General features: G+C 38.6%; 1 protein-coding gene across 1 annotated transcript in view; it reads left to right on the forward strand.

Moving 5' to 3' along the window:
• The first annotated feature begins 1,848 nt into the window (after positions 1–1,848).
• Positions 1,849–22,843, forward strand: part of SLC35F3 (solute carrier family 35 member F3) — a 172,431-nt gene continuing 151,436 nt past the window's right edge. The window contains exons 1-2 of the mRNA XM_017817623.1: positions 1,849–1,952; positions 2,240–2,469. Of these exons, the coding sequence (XP_017673112.1) occupies positions 1,900–1,952; positions 2,240–2,469 (283 nt within the window). The 5' untranslated portion in view covers positions 1,849–1,899. The remainder of the gene's footprint in view (positions 1,953–2,239; positions 2,470–22,843) is intronic.

Here is a 22,843-nt window from a genome sequence, read left to right on the forward strand (position 1 = left end):
CGGAAGAATGAGATGGTTCTGGCCTATTAAAGTCGATATGTGTGTAATAGGGTCTCTGACTTCCACGGGTATTCTCTGGTGCTACAGAAGATGGGCAACTAAATATGTCAGTGACGGAGACAAAATTTCTCACATGGCTGACCAAATCTGCACCAGCCCATGCCAAGAGGCAGGTGAGTGCTCAGCAGGTGTCAGTCACTATTGGCTGGTCAACAATGTTCAACTTGCTTGGTTATTAAAACCTTTGCTTGCTCTGAGACTCAGATATCTCCTGCCAATGTGAATTAGTCCAGTACCAAGCACAGCCAGCCCTGACTTACATTTCTGGACCTATAATTTTGGAGGAATTTGACACTAGATATATGTAGTATTACAGAGAATTCGCAGAATAAATCGTATCCTTGTCCATCACTTAAATCCAGACAGAGCATAGACTTTGCATATTGAACAATGCTGGACTTTGGAGGCCTGACTGAAATGATTAATTACATTCATGCCTGTTATCAACATTCCTCCCCTAAATGTCCTAAAGAAACTTAAATCACAACAGTGATCAGTATCCTTAGATTTAGTGAGCATTATGTTTTCATCTTAACCAAAATCATCCTTCTGCGTTGATTTGTGTACCCTGCAAATTGCTCTGTCACTGCTAGTAGGCAGCATCAAACACCTTCACAGTTACTCTCTGCTTGCACTGCTGGACCACTGCTGTTCACCTGTGTTGGGTTTTGGAACTGACCTCCTCAGCAGCAAATATTTTTCCCCTTCACAGGCTCAAAATAAGGGTTGGATGGGAAATAAAATAAATTTAGTGCATTATTCAGTACACAGGTACTTAAGATTAAAATTAGTTTGACCTTCATCTGCTGGAGATTTTTTTTTACTTTCCCTTTCTGATAGTGATGTGGTGATCCTGTAATGTTACCTTTAGTGACAGAGAAAGGTTGCGTTTAACTGATCCAGCTCGCTTTCACATTTGATACCTTGGTGGTATAATGTTCCAGGTAAACTGAGCTTGTGCAGCGGTGAAAGAAAACATTTTTTTTCTCCTTGGACTTGCCTTTTTTCTCCTATGAGATGCACACACACACATGAAAGAAATTTCTGCCTACGCTTATCTCTACTTTTATGTGGTTAAATTTTGTGTAAGTACCTATTATTAGATTTTAATCTTATTTTTTTTGTCTTCGTATAAAGTAACACGTATGCTCGCATGTTTATTTAAGTGTAACTGTATGTTTGCCACTTAAGTTGGTCGGCGTGTTTAAAAAACCAATAAAAATAAACGTGGTTTGATAGAAGGCTGTGCGGACCCGGTGCTGCATCGGCGGCGTTACGGGGGCAATCAGGTGGGTGCGCTGGTCACATGGAGCCCACGGTCACTTCAGGGCCTGCCTCGCTCGGGCTGTCATGCACCGCCGCGCTGTTTCCAGCTCGCCCCCACCGAGCAGCTCCGAGAAAGCCCTCGCTCCCGGACCGAGCCGGGACCTGGCGGGTGTTCCCGGGAGAGGCGCGGCCGCCCCGCCCCGCGAGCCGCTGGCGTTGGCGGTGCCGGGGGCTCCCCCTGCTGGCGGCCGGCGGGAGCGCGCGGGGTGGGGGGCGCGGAGCGCGCCCTGCCCTGCCCGGCCCCCGCCGCCGGCGCTCCGAGCTCCGCAGGCGGCAGCGGCTCGCAGGAGGCAGCGCCGGCCCGCCCGTCTCCCTGCCCGCCTCCCTCCCGCCCTGTCTGCCTCTCCCGCCGGGGCCAGCGCCAGCGCCAGCCCAGGGACCCTCTGCCACGGGGGCGCCGCCTCCCCCCGCTCCCTCCTTTCCTACCTTTCCGCCTCTTACCCGGCCGGTGAGTGCCGCCGGCTCGCCCCGCCGTGAAGCCTGGGCGCCCCCCAGCCATCGCTGCTGCTCCCCATGGGGATCCGGGAGTTCCCCAACGGCTCCGCGCGGGGAAAAGCCGCCACGCTGTGAGTACCGCCGCGGTACGGGCGGGAGGGCTGGGAGGGACGGGGGCACCCCACCCCACCCCACCCCACCCCACCTCGCCCCTGCCGGGGGCGCCGCCCGCTCCCCGGGGGTCGCTCCGGTGGAGGGCGGCGAGGAAAGTTGTCGGCGCCGCGGGCGCCGTGGGCGCCGTGCGGGCTCACCTGCCGGCGGGGGTCCAGCCGCCCGCCGCCAACTTCGCCCGGGGTCGGCGGGGACCGGCGGCGCCGGAGCCGCGGCCCCCGGCTGACGCCCCGCTTCCGACCCGCAGCGGCATGCGACGCTCCCCCGATGTCAGCCCCCGGCGGCTGTCCGACATCAGCCCGCAGCTGCGGCAGCTCAAGTACCTGGTGGTGGACGAGGCCATCAAAGAGGACTTGAAGTGGTCCCGCTCCGTGGAGGACCTCACCAGCGCGTCCGTGGGGCTCACCTCCATCGAGGAGCGCATCCTCCGCATCACCGGCTACTACGGCTACCAGCCCTGGGCCGCCAGCTACAAACGTGAGTCCCTGGCGCGGACGGGCTGGGGGGTTGCCAGAACGGAGGCGAGACGGAGCTGGCTGAGGGGGGTGGGTTCGAGGGGCCGATCGCTCTGTCGCTGGAAGAAAGTCGCTCTGTGGGACTAAGTGCTATCACTCTCGGCGGAGAATTCTGTGCTCATGTTGTCTGAGTCCTTAGGCAGTTGCTGGCTCACAGGAGCGTGGTGCTAAGAACGATGACAGCTAAATTCTGCTAAGAAAATAGGTCAAATATTTGTCTTAATGTTGCAGGCACACTTAGCGACGCTGATTACGGTGTTTGACAGCTGTGTAAGAGCCCCTGCACGTTCGTTCACACACCATTTCCACAAATAACACGTTACCAGCGTGTCTTTCCATCGTTTTAGGGGTCTGTCAGTTTTTCACAGCACTTGATCTGAATGATATGTCTTTTCCTATGTCAAGTGGAACTGTTTTTTCTCTAGGCATGCACTTGAGAAATAAGCTTCCTATGGTATAAATACAAGGAGAGACATAGCTATATTCCTCCACATAGATTATTTACAAGGGAAACATTACCTTGAGTAGTCGAAATATATGAACTAGTATTTTTTGTGTGTAATGCCCCATTTCTTGCCCATTTTTCATCACCATGATGGCAATTGTATGAATTACGAAGTTGCAGAATAGTTTACGAGTTAACTGAAGTAATAAAATTATTTTGGTTGTCCTGATGTCATTTGTAACATCACAGGGGTTTTTGTTGTAAAAAGGATTCTGCTGTAACAGAAATCATTGCTTTGCTGGAATGACTGGCTGATGAAGTGGTTCTTTTCATTTTGTACTTTTCTAACTATTAAGTGCAAATATTCTGAAATATTTACTACTGGATTATCTGTTTGACGTGTGCTTAATAATGGAAGAGAATGATACAAGACAGCGTGGCACACAGTACTAGTTCAGTTTTTCTCTGAAGAAGAGCCACTCCTGATTGCCTGAAAATAGGACTTTACTAATAAATATTCCAATACTTCTTCTCTGTGAGCCTTTTTATTTTTTCTTGATTGCAATTATGACAGAAATATCAGATAGCTGCTACTTTACTCACTGGGAGTATGGTATTTCTATAAGAGGAATTCCATCGCCTGGACTGGGACTATTCATGAGAGTAAAGCTTATTCAAGTCAGTTTTCAAGGATCAGATCATATGTGGATGCTAAACTGAGTTGGATGTTAATGATTTTATCTGGCAGAGTGACTAATAGTCTAGCTGAAGTCACACTGAGCTGCTATGGCTGAACCTTCTGAAATAATAAAGGTCATGCTGGCTCCTCAATTATAACCTATTTGTTGAAATTTATAACTCTGCCTGAAAAAGTTAATAGCAAGCCTAAGCCTGCTATTCTAGTTAGATTTTCTCTCGTAAGTCATTCTGAATAACAAAATTACATACTTGAGTTATAATGGTGGGGAATAAATATACAAAGTGTCTGAGTTTCATAAATGTATGTCTAAAAACAATAGGCTATGTGAAGTTGTTGCCAGTTTAATATCCAGTTTGCTAGGAACATAGAAGAATATGCAGAAGAAAAGACGCATCTCTATGGTATGGCTGAAGCAGAGCAGTGTTGATTTGCATCCACTGAATAGCTGACTAAATACGTGTAAATGGGATGTATCATCAAAAATGGGAAGACAACTTTGTCACAGATGCTTTGAAATTTCTTTAAATACTCCTTCAAGTTGGGCTTATGCCCAATTTTGGGTTACGGATTTTCCATGTGACTTTCCAGTTAGAAGATTTAATTGACTCGAGTACTGTAAACAAATTATTTTTATTAAGTTCAAATCACAACCTGGGTACTTTTTGTCATCTTATTATGCATTCTTGTAGATGTTTGGGTGCTGTTAGAACTATGATTATAATTACAGAGTGCATTAATAATGGACCTGCTTTCTGGAAAATAAGTCCATAGTCTAGTCTAATCTAGATTTATTTAGTCTCTCTCTCTCTCTCGGTGACATACTTTTTATTGTAACTAAATCCCCTGTAGGGCCAAATCTACTTCTTTTGCACTGAATTGTATTCCTTTCCTACTTCACTTAGGCTGCTTGTATATTATGTATATGTATGTATGTATAAAATTGTTTGAAAGACTCAGAAAGCTTTTGCTCGTGTTTTTGTTGTTGTTGTTTTATGGGTTTTTTTTTTTAGCAAAACTACATTAGGGAAACTACCAGAGATAATCCGAGATAGTGTTGCCATGACCCCAAAACTTGCTTGGAGAATAGTTTTGTTGCGTAAAACCCAACCATTTAAAACATACTGGGATGCCTCAAGGTTATATACCAACTCCAGTATTTAATATACTTATAAATTAGTAGGAAAGAGAGGAGGAAGAAGTGAAAATTTGCTGAAGACATGAACTGATATGTGTTGGACAGAACGAGAAAGGACTTGTTATATTACTTTAGGGAGACCTGACCCAGCCAGCTGATTTGCCAAAATGTCAACAAATGTCATTCAGTTATCATAAACAGAAGCCTGATGTCTCCTGAAAATGCTAAGATTACCTGCCAGATTTCACATTACATTGGCTGGTGAGATTGGTAATGTTCACAGCTCAGGGAAGACCTCTGCTGTTTGACTGAACTTGCAAACCAGATTTTAAGAATTGGAATAATGTACTCTAGTTCCTATGTGTTAGGATTCCTTCAGAGAATTTAGTGAAAGACAGTAATATTGCTTATCTCCTCTCAAAAAATGTTACAGAAACCTCTGAGATGAAAAAGGAGAAAAAGTACAGTCAATCTGTAAAGAGTCTCAAGAGTTTTGGCTGTTTACCTTAAAGAGGTTGAAACAAAAATATGGAAAGTACTGACACATATTGTTCAGGCAGGTAGAGAGTTTTTCTAGTTTTTCTTTTTACTCTGTCATAAGAGAAAAACAGTTAGTCAAAGAAGTAGAAAAGCCATCCATTAAAGACTGATAGAAAAATAAATAATTTTTAAGAAAACACGTAATTTATTCTTGAGATGAAAATTTCAAGGGATTGTAATAGATAGCAGTGACAAGATCTAAAATTGTAATAAGTTGGGAAAATATTAGAATATTAAAGTTCATTATGCAGAATTCAAATTAACCCCTATTAGGAGGCATCTTCTTGAGGGTTTCTTATGCTTCCCTCCATAACATCTGCCCGTCTTCAGAAAGAGGACAGAAGTGTGTCCTGATCCAATCTTATTTTTCTGAAATTCTCACAGTTGGTCTTCAGGGTAAATAATTATGGGCATAACTGTTCTCCAATCTAAATCAAATATTCATATTTGTCCCATGGGAAATATTTTGCAGCATCTGATTTGATTTTGCAAATACAATTCACAGGGGAAGAAACACATGTAAGATGCAGTTAGGTTGTAGAATTATACTCTGATGCAGCTATGTCAGTAACAGGGCTCAATATTTGTGAAAACCTCATTATCAGTAAGAGGCATATTAAATTATTTTTAATATTTTTTTTCAGTTAGCAAATAATCAAAGAATTTAATTTAAAAAACCTCTGAAACAACACCACAAAATTTGCAGGTCCCAGTGTTGTATGGAGCTTAAGCTGTTGTTAGAGCTGTATTAACACTACAGTTCTCTTCCATGAAGGTTAAATGAATTTTCATGATTTCTGCCTCTTGAAAGCCTGAGACTTCAGTTGAAGAGCAGAGGCAAGTTTGAGGGTGAACAACCGTATTTTAAGTTTCCATTTCACACCATTGTCAGTAGGAGTTAGTTTTCTAAATATTTTTAGAAGTATAGTTCCCTAGGAGCTTTTCTGCACTTGAGAAATACAAGTGTCACTAAACTCTTGAACTGTCTTCCTGATCAGTATGGAAGACTTGTCTATTTTAATGATTGTAACAATTGGCAGGGTGCTTGTTTCCACAGGAAATGTGCACAGCTATCACCTTTGCCAAACATTCATTTTGCTCTACATTAACTAGGTCTATTTTGTGGTGATTCAATATTACAGTCTCTCATTATGTGATTAGTATTTTAAGTACGTTCACGTGGGCTTGAGCCAGCTATCCCCATTTTGCAATCTTTGCCTCTTCCTACAGAATACCTGCTTCTACTCCTTGTTTAAGATTTGGGTCTTTCTTTTAAAGCAGGGACTTTCATATATCCTTAACACATGTTTCTAAATACAGATTTATGAACAAATCGAGATTATCTGCATCCTGGCCTCCCACTTTTATTCACTTAGATTCTTTATGGGCTTACAGATGTTTCTCTCCCTGCAGAAAGAATATTAAGAGAAAAGTATATACTTTTAACTCCTTTAAGTTCTATTTACTAGAAATTGACCGATATCTGTGGTTCATGGCTTGTGAACATACATTTCTCTGAGACTTTGACCTTGTGAATAATCCCAGGTTGTTCCAGTGAAAAGTTTTAAGTGACATGATGTTTAGGTGAAACGAAAAGATTGTGGTCAGTAACTGAAGTTCTGTGGCTCTGCTTCTCCCTGCTACTTTAAGTACTAGTTTTCGTATTTTTGATGTTTCTTCATGGTTTTTTCAGCAATAACAAAATAAACCATAATATTTTAATGCCCGGAATTTCAATGTAGTACTCATACAGCATGTAGCACATTAGGTCTTGACCTGAATGTGGAATTTAAGTGCTATCACCAATAGAAGTAACATTTTGAAACACATTGGCTGAATAGCCTGAACACTGTTCAGAAAGTATAATTGTTTGAGTATGAAAATCATAGAATCATATCATAGAATGATTTGGGTAGGAAGGGACATTATAGATCATCTAATTCCAACCCCCCTGCCATGGGCAGGACGCACCTTCCACTGGACCAGCTTGCTCAAAACCCCATCCAACCTGACCTTGAACACTTTCAGGGATGAGGCATTCATAACTCCTCTGGGCAAACTGTTTCCAGTTTTAGACTTTAACAGTCTTTCAAGGTAGTAGTTTAGTGTTGGTTGTAGCTAATTAAACATACGAGTACTGTAGCCTTATAAATATTAGAGTATCAGTTATACAGCTAAAGACCAACTGATCCCCAGTGTTCCTCCTTGTGATCTTCTTTTCATGTGCTGAAATTTCACAGTTGCTAAAAGCAAATCCAGTGGGGATATGAATCAGGAGAAATTTGTGCAAATACTCTTTTCTCATATTTGCATCTGAGGGAAAATTTAACTTATTTTTTGAGCTGATATGCTCCAGAAGTTCAAAGACAGAAGTAGTTTTCTCTAGGGAAAGCCATTTTCAGGCCAGCAATTTATTTAGACTGATTGCTTGTTTTTTTGCTTTCCAGTACATAAATACTAAATGTAATAGGCTTATAACTAATGCAAGGCTTTGTGGTATCATTTATGTTGCTGTTTCTGAGGTCAAATGATTATGTGAGAATTTTGCTTTTCAGGTGAAAACATGGAGTAACTTCTAGGTGTCTTGCTCGGGGAGAGAAACTTGGATAGCTACCCCAGGGTCAATCTATAGGTTAATACCCCCACTACTCCTTGAAGCTTAGAAAATGACTAAAAATATGTATTTTCTCTCTCTTTTTTTTTTTTTTTTATTTAAGCTAGACTTACGGTGTCTGAGGCCTGATTCATTTTTTAATCAGTGCTCTTCAGCTTGTCATTGGCAAATACTAACATAACCGATTGTTATGCCAGCAAGAAAACCTAAGAAAACACAGTAACTCCTACAAGTGAAAGAAAACAACGGTGACGAATTGCATTGCAGATTTACAAGTACCATACCACATTGTTTCAAATGTCTACTGCAAGCTAAATCTACGTGTGGCGATACATGAACCAGGGATGTTACTGGTTTATTTCCATATGACACCTCACACAAAAACTTCCAAAGCCTCATATATTAGCAGTCAGCATAGCTGAGAAGAACTGTCCCAAGAAACAGTCTTTTTAAATATTTCAGAGATCTAATCACAAGTCTGCAGTGGATGTCCCACAATATTTCAGGGTATGTTTCTCTTTTGAAAGGGAATCCATTGACTCCTGTGAGTGTTAACTCTTTGGGTGGTCTTGCAAGACAAAATGAACTCAATCCAGCCACAGGAGTACACATGCTGAATGCTGAGCAGCTGCAATGATACCACATGAATATTTAAAGAAAAAGGGAGATTGAAATATAACCAGCCTTTCAGGAGCTTCTTTTTCAAGACAATTGCAATAGAGAAGAAACAGGGTTCTTTGATTTTTGAAAAGTGATAAGAATTTTTTGGTCAATGCCATGTAGAAAACTGGTTCCTGTTGCAATATAGAACTTGATTAATCACAAACTTTTTAAGTTTTAAATTTCTTGCTGGCAAGCCAAGCAAGTTGTAATTTAAACTGGTTTGCTAAACATTTTTATTATTTAATAAATATTTAGTAAATAGTAAATGTTTAGTGAACATTTAGTATCTTTATTGTTTTCTAAACAATTTTAATTGTATAGTGTTAAGTAAGCACCGCTTTTAACTAGGCAGATGGATAAATATTTCATATTTTGTATCTAGTTTTCATAGTGAAGAAACTAGAAATTACCACCTACAAAATGGCCCCTCTTTTTTTACTTGTTTGCTTTTTAAACAAATTAATTAGTTGCTTTCGACTTTTTTTTCAATGCAATTCACATCATCTTTAGTATGCCATTTTTGCAAAACAGTCCATGGGACAGCATTTAGGAATCTGTTGGCTTCCAGCATTCATTTTATACCCTTAACAAATAACATCATTGAATGTTGCTATATTAGAATATACCACTGAAGCCTCATCATGATAACCTACTACTAAAGCTAGTTGTACAACTTTGCAAAGTCAGGGCCCATGTTAAGAGTTTTGAAGAGTGTTACCTGGCATTTGAGAATCCTTTCACTGGAAAACTGTATTTTTTTAAAAATAGAAATGTGAACGTGCTCACTAATCAACTTGTTGAATCCATAATAATGGATTGTTGCTAAAAACACATGCTACTCTGAATTGATATGGAATAATGAGGGAGCAAGCTAATTTTTGAAAAATAATTTGGAAACTATCAAGAATTATGAACAAATGCTCATTTTTGGAACTATCTGTATTGGAGACCCTTCATCAGGGTAAGTTACTGTAATAGTTCTGGAGTGTACTGTGTGCTGTATATTTGCAACTTTAATTAAATTTCTTTAACGAAAGCAATTAATTGCATGAGATAATGGCATTGGAATCAGACTACAGAGTCTGTGTTAGTTTACTGTAATATCAGATACTGTTGTGTAACTGGAGTGTTACTGAAACACAAAGCCACAAAAGGACAAAGACTCTTGGTCCAAGATGTTTGTCCCTTTTAAAACTGCTTAATGTGTTGCCAACAGTGCTCATTAGCCTAATAGCTAATTTTATTAGATTCTGTCTCATGTCAGGGCTGTCTTCAAGGTGAATTTTTGTGCCCTAATCTTTCTTCAGTGTAATGAGGTGTTTGTGTTTCATATTCCTCGTATAAATTGCTGATAAGTGCCGACATCTACTTGAGATCAAATAAGCCTCAAGAGGAAGAGAGAGATGGCAATCTGGTGTAGTGGAAGGTGTACCCTGCCAATGACAGGGAGTTGGAAGTAGATGGTCTTTAAGGTCCCTTCCAAGCAACACCATTCTATGATTCTTTAGAAAAGTTACATAAAGGCCACTGTAGCCCTTTGGCAAGTGCCCTTCTCTGCAACGCGAGGGTCCCTCTTTATGTTTTGGAAGCTGGAGCCATAGGTTTTCCTCTGTTGCTAGTGAATGATGACCACTCTGAGAACAGTAATACAATGAGCATTTATGTTCATAGAAAGAAACTTATCTGCAAATTGTGGTTCCTGCCTGGGGAATAGCTTGCCTTCATACGATACATATCATTGTAGAAAGCACTTCCCTGAGAATTTTTGATTCTCTGATTATCTTCACTAGGCACATGTTCTTTCATTCCTCAGCACATCCTTGGAAGAAAAAAAATGCTGTGATTGCATGGAAGGCCACAGAGTAATATTTGCTTTGTGAGCAGTCTGTGAAATATTCCTTGGATGGGAGGGATTCAGAAGCAATATTCCCTGGTATAATTTTCTTTAAACCTTGAGAAGCTAGTTCTGCACTCAGCTCCCCTTATAAAAAATGCCTCTAAATGGTTTCAGACACCTCTCTTTTTCTCTGAAACTTGAGGGCCTCAAGAGTTCTCTAGAAATCGAGGTTCATTTTTTTTTTTTTTACAAAATATGCCTTATTTTGTTTCCTGTCATTTTGTTTCCATGAGTGTGTCTGGCCAATATAAGAATTGGTCTGTTTTCTGCGAAAAGCTATTTCAGTAGTGTAGGAATTTAGGTGGCCTCACATTTAGAAAAATAACGATATAACACAGCCAATGGGATGTGTTAACTCAGCAAGCCAATCACGTGAGGGAAGGAAATTTGAATATTTGAGCTTCTCCAGGACAAGGGAATGTAACTGGCTGCTAGGGGATTAATAGGACCTTAATCTTGCATATAAATGTTCTTCTTGCTTTGCTGTAACTGGCTTATGTGGAAAAATTAGTGAAGAGGAGCTCTGTATATCTAAAGGAAGTAACTGCATTTTCAGTTTTGAACACTGGTGCGAAGTCCTACCAGTCTTACTGCAGTATAAATAATGTGGTACAGCTGATCAGTGGGTTTTCTTTTCTTCCTTGGCTTTTACATCAGAAATACCACAGATTTGATGCTTTTCCTCACTATCTCCACATCAGCTAAGGTACCGAAGTAGCATGGAAGTTGAGCTTGTTGTCCACTGTACAAGTTGAGTAGGCCAAGTCATTCCACTCTTAAGCTCAGTGACGGTTGTGCTGTTTGTAGCCCTATGGCAGCCTGGGGGCTCTACCTCATCCAGGGTGTCTTGCTTTGTCTTTGCCAGATCCATGCACTTTGTGTGAACAGAGTACAGGTTTCTGCTCAGGTGGGAAGTGAAGCAAGGACCTGCTCCTTCAGAGTTGACACGCTTGTAAGGATGGTGATGGTGTTTTCGTGATCATGTCCTGAAAGCCTGGAGTTGGCTTTCCTTTTTCAAACAGTAACTTTCTTCCAGACAATGTGGTTTATTGGGTGTTCAGCAGGGACTATCTGCCTGCAAATTTTTGCCCTAGCTGAAATCGCTGGTGCCAGGATTAACATCAACGATGCAGTGTTTGCACCGTGAAACAGAAAATGCAACTTCATGGCTTTATGATTTTGTTGTCTCTCCTGCTCGCTTTATGCAATGTGTTTTTGAAACTTTAGTCTGATTTAATTAAATATGCAGCGGTTTGTTTTGGACAAGCTAACATGGTAATAGTCTTATGGTAATCATGTTTAATTTTTTCGGCTCAGACACTAGGTACTGCTTATGGTTTTGGTTAGCACTTTCCATGGAACAGAAATTAATAGCAGAAAACATATTGTTCCTTGTACTTTTGCTAAAGTCTTTTTTTGCTGTGCAGCACTTCGTTTTCCACTGGCCTGGTAACCTCTCAGTTGAGGATCATTCTTCAGCAATTGTTTCCTTCAGAAACAAGATGTTTAAAATGTAAAGAAATGTGTTTAGATTTGATTTTCGGAGGCTATTTAAAGAGAAGAAATGACAAAATAATGTAAAGTGGAAAAAGGCAGTCAAGAAACAAAACCCTTAAGAGTCAGTAGAGCCATGGAAAATGTCTATAATCAAAGACCTCTTAAATGACTGCATTCCCACAGTTGTTGGCTTGTAAGACTTAGGATGATACTCTTAGAGGATGCAGTGTGGAATTGCATTTCTGGTTCAGTTCATAAAATTACTTCACAGTCTTTGGGAATTATTTCATATACAACTTATTTAATAAATTACTTCTTTATTTTCTTTTCTTGTTTCAAAGAAAGAAAACTTCCTTTGAAACTTTATACCTTAGTAATGTGTAGTTCAATATCTGTAGGAAATTATTTGTCTTTTGCAGATAGTGATTTCAAGAAGTAGAACGCTGTATATGTGTTCTGACTTCATACAGGATGAGAAGTAGTTTTGTGTTTTATAACATTTTTCCAAATGGAAACAAAAATGGGAGTAAATCATAGAAGAATGGATGAGTAATTTCTTCGTAGAGAAATGCACGAAGAAGAAACACGTCTTGAATCTTGTTCTGGGAACAGTACTTTGTGCCTCCTCTTGTTGGCATCTGCATAGTAGAAGTTGGATCTCGGTGGAAATTATTCTGGCAAAGAATATTCGGCATTCTGTATTTACTTCTACAAAACAGAAAGATTTTTGCATAGCATCTTTATAGGAATCTTTGCTATAAATATTACTTTAAAAGAACACATGTATGTCAGACGGTGAACACACGTATGTCAGACAGTGTTCTATTTCTGCATTTCAAATTCTTTTACATCCTACAATAATACTTCTTTAAAAGCACAATATCTCTTGTCTATATAATAAAAATACACTGGAAGTGGGACTGATACCAGAATCTTTAGAGTGTAAGCCTAGGCTCTCTTATGATTCCCTCAGTACTTTTTGTTTCTTGATGAGCTTACTGAACAAAGGAAGCTGGGAAATGCACATCCAGTACAGCACTTTCGGATCGAAGTAATGTGTGATTTGGGTCTGCACTCATAATAATAAGAGAGAATTAGAAAAGCTGTTGGGAAGAATCCCTGATTCCAACCAAGCCCATGACACTTTTCTCAGTAACTTCAGTCAAGCCAGGTTTCACCCACCAGGCTTAAGTCTTTGAGTTTGCCTTTTAAGCAGGCTTCCTGCTTTGTATACTGAACATTTGTTCCTAAGGCAACTGCATCCAATTATACCTACCCATACATGGTCTTTATTATATGTTTCTGAGCACTGTTGAGGAGCTCTATTTAAATCATAGAATAATTATTTCTTTTAATAGATGTGCAATTTTAAATTTCTTTCATCTTAAACTTGGTGCTTAGTACTTAATAGCTTGTCCCAACATGGATAGAAAGCATCTACAGAAATTGAGAAGAGACCATTCTTTCTTCCTATTGCCTAGAAAACGGATTACCAGAGCCCAAGTGCTGAAAGGAGAATGACTATATATACAATTATTTACAGTTTTAGATTAGGAGTTAAGGATTGAGACCTTTAGCAGGGCATGCTGTGGGAGCACCAATATAGGAGGAGAAAGTTCTCAAACAGGTCTGTTACCAGTAGAAAATTCCGTATTTTTGTAAGCTTGAACTCCCTAATTAATAATATAAATATATAAATAAAATATTGTTCATTCTTTCCACCTCAGATGAAGACAGTTTGCCTCTATTAGCTTGGGGAACACTGAATGGATCTCAGACAGAAGTCTTCTAAAACAGTAAAAGAAAGGCATTCTAGTTCATGATTTGTATAAGCTATAGCTTGGAAGCCAATTAGGCTTTGGCATCCTTGACTCAGTCAGCTGAGGAATAAGAACATATAAAACCAGACCTCTTTGCGAACGTAGACAAAGGACAGTGTGCAGTGAGATGGAATTACAGTGTTCTTGGATTAATTTGAAATGGTAAAGATAACAAAATGTAGATTTAGCTTAGGGGTTTTTTCTTCTTGTTATTGTTAAACTATCCCACTACAAAGCCGTACGAGTGACAGGATGTAGCTTGGAGAAACTCCCAGGTAAAGTTTAAAACCTATCTAATGAAACTGGTTGATTGGGCATAACCTCTTATGTCCTTATTTTCAGTATTCATGTTGGTAAAACTTTGGTAGAAGCTAAGAGGAATTTTGCCTAACTAAAGCCAACAACTAATGGTGTGAAGGAATACTGCGGTCTTTAAGGGAATTGAGGATTCTGGTCTGACTCTGAAACAGGTTTGTGAAAGCTATGTCGTTTGGCAAGCTTGGACACTCACAAACCTCCAGAGAGTCCCAGAGCATGCTAGCCAAAGTATTTTTACAAACATGTATTGCTATCACAAGGCTAGAGTCTCCTGTCATGTTTGAACAAGTTCTGCACTTTTCAAATGGAAGTGAATCTGGTTCCAGCCTCCACCTGAGAGCATTCCTGTTGCAACTATTTGTTGATGTAAAACTGTATAGTAAATTCCCTTCCAGCCAAGAGCATTCCTCTTGTGAACATCTAGTGAATTGCTTTGTTTCCTTCACTTTGTTTCTGTGCAGAAGGCAATTAGACAGTTTTGGATCCTCCAGTTATTTATAAGAAAATGATCCTTATTTATGCTAGGAGAGGACAGCATGAGAGCAATGAAACTGCCTTTCTATCTGGAGCAGTTCAAAATAGGAAGAGGTAAAACAATCTCAAATGTTGAGACAATTTGGATCTTGAAACACTTTTTTGGAGGGAGTTTTGTAGAACCTAGTCAAAGTTGTATGCCCATTTCTAAGAATTGTACCAGAGAAATAAGGGAGATCTAGATCAAGAGGTGTAATATTAGTTAACACCTTGGATATTAACTGCTCTAGCTGAATCACTTGCATTGTAGAATAATTGGAAGATACACAAGCATCAACACGTTGCAGAAAGGCTTCTTTCACTTGAGATGTATTGCTCTCAGTGAATGCAGTTAGTTACACTGTAATCTGCTTTGTGTAACAGCTGCCTGTTGTACTAAAAGTGATCATATGAATCTCAGCTCATTCTCCAGTTGAAGCTGGCGAATTTCTCTGACAATAACCAACCTTCCAAGTCTGGTCTTTCTTGCCTGTTTTTGTTGCTGTTGATTTATTTCTAGTAGGCTGACTTATTCCGACATCTCATAACAATGATTTCATTAGGGGTTTTTTTGTGGTATAATTAGAGCAATTCTGAACCATTACATACTTAAAATAATATATCTCAAATAATTTTGAATTTATAAGATTTTGGCACTAACAAATGAGTTTAAACCTTATAGTAGTTCTTAGAAGGTAATGTTTCAGGCATGTCAGCATTAAAGAAGCATTTAGACAAAACCCTTAATAATATGCACTAACTTTTGGTGAGCCCTGAGGTTGGCGGTTGGACTAGATGACCATGTTCTATTTTATTCTACTCTTCCTCTCTCTCATAATTGTTTTATGTTAATGTTACACCATTAAAATATTAAGAACCTTATCCAGTAACCAAAAGAATAGATGAAAATACCCATGGGTATAATTACATTTGAAAGAGAGAGGTCTTCAGTGTTTTTTATTCAGTAAAAAAATGAGAGAGATGTATTTCCCTGGAGGTACTAAAGTTCCAAGGAAATGTCTCTGCAACTATTTGATATACAAGTTTCAAGCTTGCAAAATAACATTTGAGCAACTTAAGCTGTGTAGTAGCTGTGTGACTGAAATTATTTGTTTGCATATGTTAGCTTTGAGGATGTTAATTATTTGTATTGCCCCAAATAGTTGGTGTCAGCTGACAGTGAGTGAAAAATTTTTTTGAAAATAGTAATTTAATATTCTTCACATAGTAAACTATCATTTTTGTTTGTCTATGCTAATTATAGCTATCTAGAAGATTGCATCATTGCTCTCATATATAAATTGTAAGTCAATTTTTGTGTGAAAAAATCAAATAATTTTTTGTGCAAACATAAATAATTCTATGCATTGTTGAAATACTTACATTCTCTTAATAATTTTGTCCATTTCAGCATAATCACTGGTCTCTGTGCTTTAATTTTTCAAGTCTGATCTTGTCATTTTTCCAGGATGTAATATAACTCAGAATAATTCACGTGTGCTGAGCAATTAAGCTAGACACAGAGATCTGTCTATAAGGAAAAATTCTTGTGACAGGGTTTCTTTATGGTTTATTTAATGCAAATTAAAACCTGTATAAATTATTGTTTTGATGGATGTTTGACTGATTTCAGAAAAATATATTTTTCCTGGTAATAATTCTGAGTGAGCAATTAAACATTGTAGCAACATGTTGTAAAATGAAGACTTCAATACCTTGTTTACAAGAAGCACCATTTCCTTAAGCACAAAATCCTCTTCAAACGAAATACATCACTGATTTTATTTAAATTGATTCTCTGTTGACTTCAGTGGAATAAAGTACTACTTAAGCAGCACAAGCTTGTAGAATCCAACTTAAAACAAGTAGCTTGAAAAAGACAATAAAGGCAATTATCAGTTGTAGAGTTTGAGGAAAGCAGCATTGAATTTCCAAATATCTGTCTGACAAAAAATACTAGTTCAGATGTCCTGGATCCCAAATGTGGCATGTGATGAGTAACTCTAGCTACTTTTTTTCTGGTGTTTTTGTGTTTGATTGGTTGGTTTGGGATTTTTTGTTTGGTTTTTGTGTGTCCAAAGTTAACTCTTGGTCAGGTTTTTGGAAAAAGAAAAAAAATTGCCATACACAAGTCTTATAGACTTGTAGACTATAAGAGATTTATAGTCTCTTATATAGAACACAAGTCTTCTTGTTCTATATAAGCATCATTTAAGGGACAGTAATCTTTAAGTAGCCATAGTTAACCACACTTTATTTGCAAATCACTGTGTGTGATTTGATCAAGGAGAATGGAGGTAGAGGGGGGAGAAATTCATCTTATCTGCTGGGCAGTGAATCATGTGGGAAGCTGTACTGTTGCTTTCTGTTCTCCAGCCACTGCTGTTACTACCTGGTGTTAGATTTGTCCTCTTTGCATGGGAAGTGAAGAGCAAAGGAGGGTTCTGTGATGAAAATGATGCTGAAGTTTGGACAAAGACTCACATGAACATCAGGGCAAAATACACTATACAATTTTAAATTTTCTTTTTCCTTCATAATAGACAAGTCACTTCATTGGTGTGATGTACAGTTGCAAGTCCCCTCTGGATACATTAGCCAGTTGTCATATACAATAAGGCAAATATGAATCAGTCTTCCAAATTGAATTACACTGCAGTATGGCTTGGGTAGCTGTCTAATGACTGAAGCCTACCTGGTGTAGACTTTTGCAAAGAGAGGGAATTGGCAAAGGCAAGAAAAGGAGAGGTACCAGTTTTTATTCTTGCATCAAACACACCAGTTTATCAGTGTTTTAGATAATAAGTTCCAGGCCATAGCAGCCTGGAAAGCTAGAAACAGTTGAGTTTCAATTACCTACACTAATTTTCAAGTTCTGAATGGGTGGACAAAAGACTGAGATTCTCCCTAAAGCTTTGGTGAGTCTAAGTTCAATTAACTCCAGCAAGAGTTAGATCCTCAGGGTCTCTGGCTTGGATTGATTTATCCTGACTTGGTCTTCATTTAGACTGTCTTGTCTTCATTGTCTTGGTAGTAGAGTTTCTGCAAGGTATAGCCTGGGATCTGTGACTACCTGCATGTCATTCTTCTCTGAGAAGGACTGTGTGTCCTGGTTTGGCACCGTGTCTGATCCCTATCTTGTAGGTTATTCTCTCACTTGAGGCCCTTAACTTCTTCCTTTCTGCTGTCTCTACCCCATTTACTGCTTCATCTGTCTTCTCTCAACTACTGATGAATTTTTTCCTCATCTGTTTATGTTTCTCATTTGTCATGGTTAGGTCTCTTTCTTTTTTCTGACAGCCAGCTGCACTACTAGCTGCAGTACTAGTCATGGATAGGTAAAGATCAGATCTAAAAGAAAAAGAGATTCAGAAACACTAACAACATCCTGGGCACTGATGTGCTAAAAAGAAAAACTGCTAATATGTTCTGAATTTTCTACAGGAAACACAAAGACATAAGGTGGCTGGTGCCAAAAAGGTGGCTCTCAAAGCAGTTGGGGAAAAATGGCAAAGGGGGAGGCTGGGAAATCACGAGTTATACTAGTTATTTTTAAACATATAAAATGAGTGAATATAGGTTTCTAAATTGAGAGGGGGTTTCGAGTTGTTTTATGAAAGAATCTGTACAGCTCCTGGGCACCAGTATGAATATTATGAATATAAAGTAGTATCTGTCCTGCAGAGGAATATATGTCCCAATCTGTTTGTGTATAGCAAGTCATCTCTAAGAATGAAATGTTAGTAATTTATATTGAAGTCCTCTGTCTCCTTTAAACAAGCCTTTTCTGAAGAGCTGGACAAACTGTCTGACCTTCCTTCAGAGCTCCTGCAGATGAAATGAGAAATGTCAGTTCATAAAGCAAATGTCACATAACTCACCTGAGTTCTGGTTTTGATAGTTATGATGTGCTGGACTATCATATGCATGTGTGACAGGGCAATTAAAAAAATATTTTGGCAGCAACAGAGCAACAGGGATAAAATATGGAAATCTAAGGAAAACACTGAATCAATTCAGTAAATAAAAAATTGCAAAGCAAAATAAAACACAAAGTAAAACAGATTTTTATGGAAGTGTAAGAGTACGTGGGTGAGAATGCCATATGGAGCATTGGGTTGCGGGCAGCCAAATTTGCATCTGATGTGAGCTCTGTGAAAACTTGTAAGGAAATAAATAGTATAAGAAAGACACTGAAGAATAGCAAAGACATAGGAGAAGTCATGAAAGTTTCGAACAGGTCTGAAGAGCTAGAACTAGGAAGAAAACTAGACTTCTGGTAAAAATCTAAGAAGTGTCAGGGTTTATGGTATCTTTATACATGTCTTATACTCTTATTTAAATAGATTATGAGCTCAAATATTACCACATGAACTGACTGTGCCCCCAATAAATTTTGTTAAGAGGTGAGTGCTGGCAGGGCTGTGTTGCAATTGTACTCTTTTGTTTTGTATGTAGGCAGAGAGGAAAAAGCAACTTTATCTGAAATAACCAAACTGAAAAAAATAGACAGTCTAGTGTCAGTCAGAAATTACCTTTGCATATAGCCACATAAATACTAAAGAATAATGTTAAGGAGATTCTTTCTGATTAAACATTTCCTTCTCTCTATGCTATATCCTAAGCATCTGTAATAAACAAAAATAGTGGTCAGATCTTGGTTATGCTTTTTGCTGACCTGGTGTTGTTAAGTGGATTTACCTGACTTGGAAATTTATTGACCAGCAAACTCAGCTGTTCCTGATAAGGGACAGAGAAGAGAGACTTCTTCCATGGAAAGTAGATTTTGATGGCAGGGAAGATACAATCAGGTGATCTGAACAAGCAGTAGGGTCTGCCTTTTATTTTCTACATACACTGTTTAGACTTGTACTGTATCAGTTCAGGACCGCAAGAGCAGGGGGGATGGAGTAACATATTGGTGTGGTCTGTGCTCCCGAAGTGGTTTGTACTGGGAAGTTGTCTGAGAAAGGTACCCTTCCTTTCCACATAAACTGTTCTTGATAAATTAACACTGGAATCCACAGTTCTCTCTCCTTCCCTTTGCTTAGTGGCTGAGACCTGTCCATGTGCAATATTCCACATATCTAAATCAAGATTTTAATCCTGATGCTACAGGGCTCTGTACTTTTTCATTGATTTAAATCTAAATATAATTCACGCACTTGCAAACCAAATGTGCATGTGTCCAGTGTTAGCAGCCAATGTTTTTGGGCTTTCAGCGTTACCTTGGTGAAATATGTGTCACTGAATTTAAACAGTGAAGTTTTCTCAGAACAAGTACCCCAAGAGAACTAATTCTAATAATTTAATTTGTTCGCTTGTGTATAACCCCATTAGTTTTGCACTGAATTTATTGTCTGTATCACAGCTATAGATTTGTTCATCTAAGACAGTTTGAAAAAGACTTCATTTAACCTTTTCTACAGCTGCAGCAATTAATATTGTAGTTTAACAACCAATTATTTCAACTTGCATACAACACTGATTGAGTGGTGTTTATAGAGAAAGGGAAAAATTAGTAAGGGAGTTTGATAGAAAAGTCTACGGACTATGCTTTCTACCTGGGCAGAAGAAATAAGGCAAACCTGTTTAGGGAAAAACTGAGGGAAGGCATTAGAAAAGAAATTTGTGCTATTTTCCTATGACGAAGCCTTAATATGCTTTAGCTAAGAAGTCTGTAAGCACCCACAGTGTATTAAGATCACTGGTTTGGGTACTCAGTAGAATTCAGAGCTAGATTTTTTTTTTTTAAAGTAGAAATTGGAATGTGCATTGCAAAATTATTTCAAAATACTGGAGAAATTTTTGTGTTATTCATTATTCATAATGTTGAGCAGGTGATAGATAAAAGTATAATTTGAAATAATGTGACAATGCAGTTATAATGAGAAAGTTTGGATTTTTAAATGACTACTTATTCAGTAAGATTTAGGATCCACAGACAGGATACTGTACCTGAAAGACATCACAATTACATTGCCAAGCCCCAAATCAGATGTGCTTATTCTGTGCTGGTACACTCCTGCTGATTTAGACTTTCTAACACTATGACATAGCTTGTTACCTCTTGCAGCACTTTTTTCCAGTGAATCCTGTTACTTGAGGATAGGAATTGCCATGGTTGCTCTTAGTTATGTTCCATGTAATTGTTATTTAGCTTTCAAGAGAAAGCAAGGTTAGGCAGGTCTGAGAAGGTATTGTGAGAGAACCTCTCCAGAAAGTTATTGTGGTTTTTTGTTGTTCTGTTTTGTTTTGTTTTGTTTCTCCAGTTTTTTTCTTTTTTTTTTTTTTTCTGATCCCTAAAAGTTAGCTGGTAAAAATAGGAGTTCACATATTTAAATTCAGGTTTTGAATGTTTTTTGGCAGCTGGTGTTTCATAGGTTCAGTTAGAGTCTTAAAATAATCCAACAGCTTGCCTATGTGTATTTAAACTTTTCCCCTAAAGATAGAATATACTGTGCCACTTATAATAAGTGATATGGAATAATAATCTTAATAGTCTTTGGCCATGTAAATAACAATGAACTTCATTGATAGGTTTTGAAATTGATTTACTTCAGAATTCTCGAGTACTTGAGAAGGTAGAACAGGATTGGATGATAACAGCCAGCTTATCATGAAATGATGTTTTGCTAAGCAGTAAAAAAAGCCTAGCTACCGAAATAACAGTGAATAAATATCAGAACATGATGTCATTCCCCCTTATGCCATGTCTCTTAGGAAACAAACTTGTCTGAAATAGAAACACAAGTAGGTGATCCAGGTAAAAGAGTATAACCTAAAATATTTCTCTATCTTAAAAATATAAAAACTATACTGATGCCTAGACATTACCATATAGTTTTGATGAAGGACAGGAAGGTGAAAAGGTAATTTTTAATTTTCAAAAGTATCAACAGAAGGTAGACTTATTTTCATCTTGGTCTCTGTCTCAAATGAAATTATGTGTATTTTTTTCTGAAACCAGGAGGCCTCTTCAAAAGTATATAGTTCAATTGCACGGGCATTCATCCCCATTAAGTAAAAAGCAAACTGGTCACAAGCTGTTGAAAAGTGCAAAAGATCTTTGAATGTAAAATGTAAGTAAAAATTTACTTACTCTGTTTCACGATATCGTTCTCATACAAGTTTGACTTTGTCTTTAATGGAGTTCAGATTTTCAGTTTTCAAATGTATTTCGAGCATGTTATACCTAAACCGTTTCTCCCATACTATTTTTTTTTCACATGCTGGAACCACCTCTACAAATTTTTTCTCACATGCTATCTATAACCTGACAACAGGAATTAATTTTGAATATTGCTCCCAACTGGTCCAGGTGTTAGGTGTATTTTGTGATTTTTGCCACTGCGTTTCCTCCCCAGTTCTATTCTGTCTGTCCTCTTGTTATACCCTCCTTTTATCTTGCTTATTGTCGGGGAAAAGTTCTCTAAATAATAATTCTTTTACTGATACTGATGATCCCAGTTTGGCTGGATTCTGAATGTTATCAGAGTGTAAATATTAATAAGTTATGCCCACTGATTGTGCTGCTGAGGCTCAGCGTGTTTCTCGTCTGACATGAGGAGGCTGCACACCTGCATACCAGTGAACTGACATACGTTGTGACATGGCTGAGAAGAAGGGACTGTGTGTGGTTTATTATTTAATGGGAACTCGATCATGGAGTCAGACAAAGCATTTGGGTTCTCCCGGTTTTGCTGGAAAAAAGACATCTGTATTAGTTGCATAAATGTTTTTCTTTTCTTTAACAGAAAAAGGTAATGAGAGAACTTTCCTGTTTATAACATCTATAAATATGAGACGGTGTGTTTGGATTTGCTGTAGAACTTTGTTAGAAAGTAACCAGCAGAAGAATGCTATTCTCTTTTCACATATGTCCTGTGGGGTAGTTTTGGACCTTTACGTGCCAGCTTGGGTGACCTGTGATGATCATGTTGTGATGTGAGTGATCTCAAACAGGGTGCAACCTGGATCTTTCAGCTGCATGCTGCTCTACAACTTGTATCTTTTACAGATTTTTTTTTTTTAAATTTTGTTTCACTGACTCCAAGGTGACTAGTGTGTTCAGAAAGATTACATCGTATTAATTACCAAGAAGTATTTGACAAGTTGTGTTCTTTCTCCGGGTGAAAGTGTGAAGTGCAGGAACACAAATCAAGAGCTTCAAGCCTTGTGCAGAACAGACTGA

The sequence above is a fragment of the Lepidothrix coronata genome, unplaced genomic scaffold, assembly GCF_001604755.1.
Source record: "Lepidothrix coronata isolate B3197 unplaced genomic scaffold, Lepidothrix_coronata-1.0 Scaffold61, whole genome shotgun sequence".
NCBI lineage: Eukaryota > Metazoa > Chordata > Aves > Passeriformes > Pipridae > Lepidothrix > Lepidothrix coronata.